General features: G+C 41.5%; 1 protein-coding gene across 1 annotated transcript; it reads right to left on the reverse strand.

Annotated features, from left to right (window-relative positions):
• Positions 1-356: 356 nt before the first annotated feature.
• On the reverse strand, positions 357-2155 carry LOC147890025 (short-chain dehydrogenase ptmH-like). The gene is made up of 3 exons (XM_087390825.1): positions 1698-2155; positions 1098-1257; positions 357-798 (listed from the first exon to the last, which is right to left on the reverse strand). The coding sequence occupies exons 1-3, from the start codon at positions 2038-2040 to the stop codon at positions 426-428; spliced, it is 876 nt and encodes a 291-aa protein (XP_087246951.1). The 5' UTR covers positions 2041-2155; the 3' UTR covers positions 357-425.
• Between the last annotated feature and the right edge of the window lie 2909 nt (positions 2156-5064).

Raw genomic sequence — 5064 nt, forward strand, 5'->3', positions numbered from 1 at the left:
AGAAAAGATGAAGTAGCCGAATTAAGCTAAGATCGAAGGAAGAGTTACTAAATTTCATACAAAGAGTAGAACATCATTTACACTACTCACAAAGGTCTTTCCAATAGGCGACATGAGATGCTCTGAAAGGACTATAATAGAAGGGTTTAAAAATTTCACATATAAAACAGACAAGAGGGGCATCCACTTTAATCGCTCCCCTCTCTACCCTCCCCTTACCTTTCCCACCTCTAGCCTTCTTCCTTTATCGCTAGTTCATATTGGGGGAAGAAGGTTCTCTTACAGGTTAGTGTTATTTGTCCACCTTGAATCAATTAACCGTTTGTCACATAACGTACCTGAAAAGGGTCCTTAACTATTTGATCCATAATATATAAATGCATAAATTAAATAAAATCCGTATAGGGCACTTCCAATGACGTGGTTCATGTCTCTTTCTTAGCTTTATCTTCTACAAGAACCTGTGAAAGTCCGAATTTTCTGGCAAAATACCAATCCCTTATCCAAAGAGGGGTAAAATACAAGAGCACATACAGTGTTGAAAGGTAGCCGTAGACGAAGCAGCATGAAGGATTGTTTCGGAGGACTGCATCAATGGTCTTTTCGGCAAAATGGGCTGTTGGAGTAGAACGCGCCTGTTGGGAGTACCTGGTCCGAGCGCTGAGAGCAGCCTCATATGGCTTATAGATCTTGAGACTCAGACTCTGGAACATGGATGCTGATCTGTCTCCAATATTGGATGTTACAGCTCCTGGTATCACAAGAATTACTTGCACTCCAAATGGCTTCAACTCGACCCTGAAAAAGACATAAGCGAGACACGTTGTAAACATTCTTCCTGTACATACAACAGTTCCAGCTATTGCAATCAGACCTCTGAATCTTAAGCAAACTGACATCCAACACAAGAATCTTTCGCCAAACGAGAGTGGGCATAAGATTTAACTAGCTCCTTGTTCGTTAAGGAAGTAAGTTTAGGCCGAGGACTACAATACAACAGTTCAGTTATGAAGGTGGTTTCCGAAACCAGGAAGAAATACCTCCAATTTCTTAGGTGATAGGACCTTTCCCAACATTTTATAAATGAGCGAGCATACCTCAGGCTGTCTGTCAGCGCATGAAGTGCAGCCTTTGATGAGCAGTAACCTCCACACCAAGGACTAGATGCAAAGCCTGCGATGCTTCCAACGTTTACGATTTTTCCCTGTCTTCTCTGTACCATATGGGGCACCACAGCTTGGATTAAAGCAACTGGACCTGTTGCCAATGTTTGCACATTTAAGCAATCGGATCACATGAGGACATCTCAGCACCGATGAAAAGAGAGTATGTTCAACGATAAGACAGATCTACATTGTCGGAGTACAAATTGAAATAGAGTGTGAAAATTCTCGCCAAAAGAAGAAGTTATGCCCAAGTTCTTCTGGAAGAAATCCTTTCAATTTCAAAGAGGGCAGTTGCTAATCCCTCGGGAAATCCTACAAGTTCAATTTATTTCCATGAAAACCTTTTGAGGTCCAAATACGTAGCTGCGTTATCTGATTGTCAAAGATGGGCAGCTGCGCGACAATGCCCTTCTGTGCCACTGCATGTTCTCCTAAGACATCGCCATTCCTCGCGCCCGCCTCCCTCCGCCCCGAAACATACACACACACACGCGCGCATTGTTCTGCAAAGTTCCAGGTGGGAATGCATACCAAATACGTTGGTCTTGAAGGTGCTTTGGAGAATAGAGAGGGGCAACTCGGGGATGGGGGCGACGCAGGGGACTGCGGCGTTGTTGATGAGGAGGTCGATGCGCTTGTGGGTGTCGATGACGAAATTGACGGCGTGAGAGATGGAATCGGGAGAGGAGACATCGAGGGGAAGCAATTCGATGTTGGGGTGTTGTAGGGGGAGGGAAGACATGGTGGAGGTGGAGCGACTGGTGGCGACGACATGGAAGCCACGGGAGGCAAGTTCCAAAGCGAGGCCATGGCCGATGCCACCTTCGGAGCAGCCCGTTACGAGAGCCACTCCCACTGTCTCCTCGCCAGCCATATCCAAGCAAGCTCAAGACGCAGACTTGGTGGGCAAAAAACACAAGCTATTCACAAGAAGAGCCAGCTTTCTACACTTCCTCTATTGACATGGCTCTTGTTGCGTGTGCTAGTGCTTGTCCGCGGTGCCACCTTTCCCAGCCCCACGGACATCTTGATCAGACTAGCAATCAACACTCCAAAAGGCCCATGTGGAAAGTGGGAAAGTACACACTTTCTTTGGATATCTAACAACCAATCTCCAATCCACTTTAGCTTTTACGTTTGAAAGTGAAAGTGTGGCCCGACATTTGACCTTTCATCTAAATAGGTTCCCCAATTGAAAATAATTCAAAAATATGTAAATCAATGGAAAAGATAGGAGGGGAGGAAAGGGGTGGAAAGAGAGGGGGAGGCAAATAAAGAGGGCCCCCCCCTCTTCTTATTTACGAGGGAAAGAACTTAGCCTTATACTCAACATCTTAGAGTGCTTTCCCGCATGAGGGAAAGCTAGCATAATTTGCTAGCTTCCTCGAGCGGTCAGCATCCAAGGTTCCCACGAATCCCAGAACTGAAGGCTTGTAGGTTTTTGCAGGTTTTTGAAAGGTGGAACCGGGCTGCAAAAGCTCTGATTGACAAGATATGGGACAGCTCCGCAATGCCTGGGTGGAGAAGCCCAAAATCCGTTTCCAGCGAAGCATATCTTTGCCACAAATTGGCACCTACAATCGCGGGGTTAACGTGGGAACGATAAGCTCTCTTGGCATTTCTTAGCATTCCGTGGCAAATATGCCGACTTCTCAACTCGTGGGAAAGCGCTCTTATACAAGATCTCATGTAATCTTGTGAGGCCTTGGGAGTGATTAATGTAGGCTTTAAGTTATGTCCCCCCTATGCATGAAATTTTGAACCTATCTCTTTAACCTTAGCTTAATTGGGGTATTCCACCTTTTAACCTAACAATGGAGGCTTTAACCCCCGTACATGAAATTTTCAAGCTATCTCTTGAACCTTAGCTTAATTGGAGTACTCTACTCTTTCAACTAGCAAATTTTGAAACTAAAGGCCTTTCTCCTTGGCTTAAGCTATTTGCATGAACTCTATTGATATTATGGGCCTTTAGAATCGGTAGATGGGAAGTATAGATAAGCACATTAGGATGAGAGCCTTAAACACAAAAAAAGGGGGGCTTGTCCTACACCTTTAGACACATCAAACAACAACATGTAGATTGCTATGCCCAAGAATACAAAGAAACTAACTATAAACTTGTACCGAACAACAAGAAAAAGATCATAAAACTACATGCATCAACTACCAACTATCGTCAGTTTGAGAAGCTCCATTTTCAATATATACATCAAAGGTTTTGCATGGAAATAGAAAATAAATTTTGCACAAATTGATAGGCCTGATTTACTTTATACCAAGTTTTTTTTTAGTGAGTTCATGAGTTTTTCTAGAGTACCATAAAACGCACATCATGCCATAGCTCTGTATAAAGGTCTCGAGTGTGTACACGTGTGTGTGTGTGTGTGTGTGTGTGTGTGTGTGTGTGTGTGTGTGTGTGTGTGTGTGTGTGTGTGTGTGTGTGTGTGTGTGTGTGTGTGTGTGTGTGTGTGTGTGTGTGTGTATGTGTGTGTGTGTGCGTGTGTGTGTTTAATAATCCCATCAATATATGAACCATATAACTAATTCAATCATTTGGATAATTATAAAAAGTTGCATTTGAGAAATGGATTGAAATTTTTAAAGAAAACTAAATTGAAGTAACTTTTTCAATCCAAAAATTTGGTAAGGAAAGCAAGAGGATTGGCAACCATGAGCAAAGAATTAGTACAAAATTGTTGAATCCATCAGGCAGTCCAAGCTTCAAGGTCAGGGTCTACTTAATTGCCACCATCCAAACCAACCAGTTGTTAGAACAATGAAGTTGAATTTGGGTAGACAGGTAACACTCGTATCCCCTGGCTCGCTTTACCAAAGAACATGAACAAACCTTTTGGAATTCTAAGATAAAAAGGATCCCTAAAGGAATTTAAGAACATAGTAGGGGTTTACCTACTAAAGAATTCCAATAAAGTGAAAAAATCCTAAGGGGGGTATTAATCAAGTCAATGTTAAAGAAAAGAACTGTTGATACAATAAGATCAAAAGAAAGCAATTAAATTATTTTAGTAAGAGATTACATAAAGAGTCAAAACATGTAAATAACCAAAATAGAAAACTTTACAAGGAATAAAATAGGATATAATAATAGAAAGTTTTAAAGAGCAACTTAAAGGGTTAAAAGTGTTCTTATCTATATATATAAGCTTAAAGAAATGGACAAAAATGTAAACATTGTATATATATCATATATATTTGTATAAATAGTCAACATTAAATAAATCAAGAGGAACAATGATTTCATCAATAGAGGGAAAACTCTAAATCTATATATATATATATATATATAAATGCAACACATATATAACTTTATTTAAGTACAAGCCTTGAAGGGAGTAAAGGCATGAGACTCGATATATATATATATTAAAGCAATAACGAGTTGCTCAAAGACGCATGCAACGTAGCATGTAACACACCCAGAGCCTAGCAAAGGAATTACCCAAGTGGCCATAGTTGGAGTAAGGGCTATGAAGGAAGTGCATAATAGGGAGAAAAGGAGAAGCGAGCACAACACGTTGTAGTCGGCTCCATCAGAACGGCGACTCAAGTGGTTAGCATAGGGGTCATTACAAGCATTCAAGAAAAACTGTGGGAGATGTGAAGCTAGGCAGGAAAGAGAGCATAAGAAAGGAGACGAGTTCATGGTAAGGAAAGACACAAGATCATGAAGGGCTACCAATGACTGAGCGAGGGAGGAAACTAAACGTTATGTGAAGAGAAGTGACTAAGTGAAGGAGGCACGAAAGGTATGTAAAGAAGTGGAAGGCGCATCTATGAACCGCAATGAGGTGCATTTGAATACGGATTGGCTAGGTAAAGGAAGAATGAGATAAACCATCGATGAGACTAACAACAAGAAGAGCTAAGTCAACAA

The sequence above is a fragment of the Dipteris shenzhenensis genome, chromosome 19, assembly GCF_047967505.1.
Source record: "Dipteris shenzhenensis isolate YYH24624 ecotype China chromosome 19, Dip_SZ_1.0, whole genome shotgun sequence".
Classification (NCBI taxonomy): domain Eukaryota; kingdom Viridiplantae; phylum Streptophyta; class Polypodiopsida; order Gleicheniales; family Dipteridaceae; genus Dipteris; species Dipteris shenzhenensis.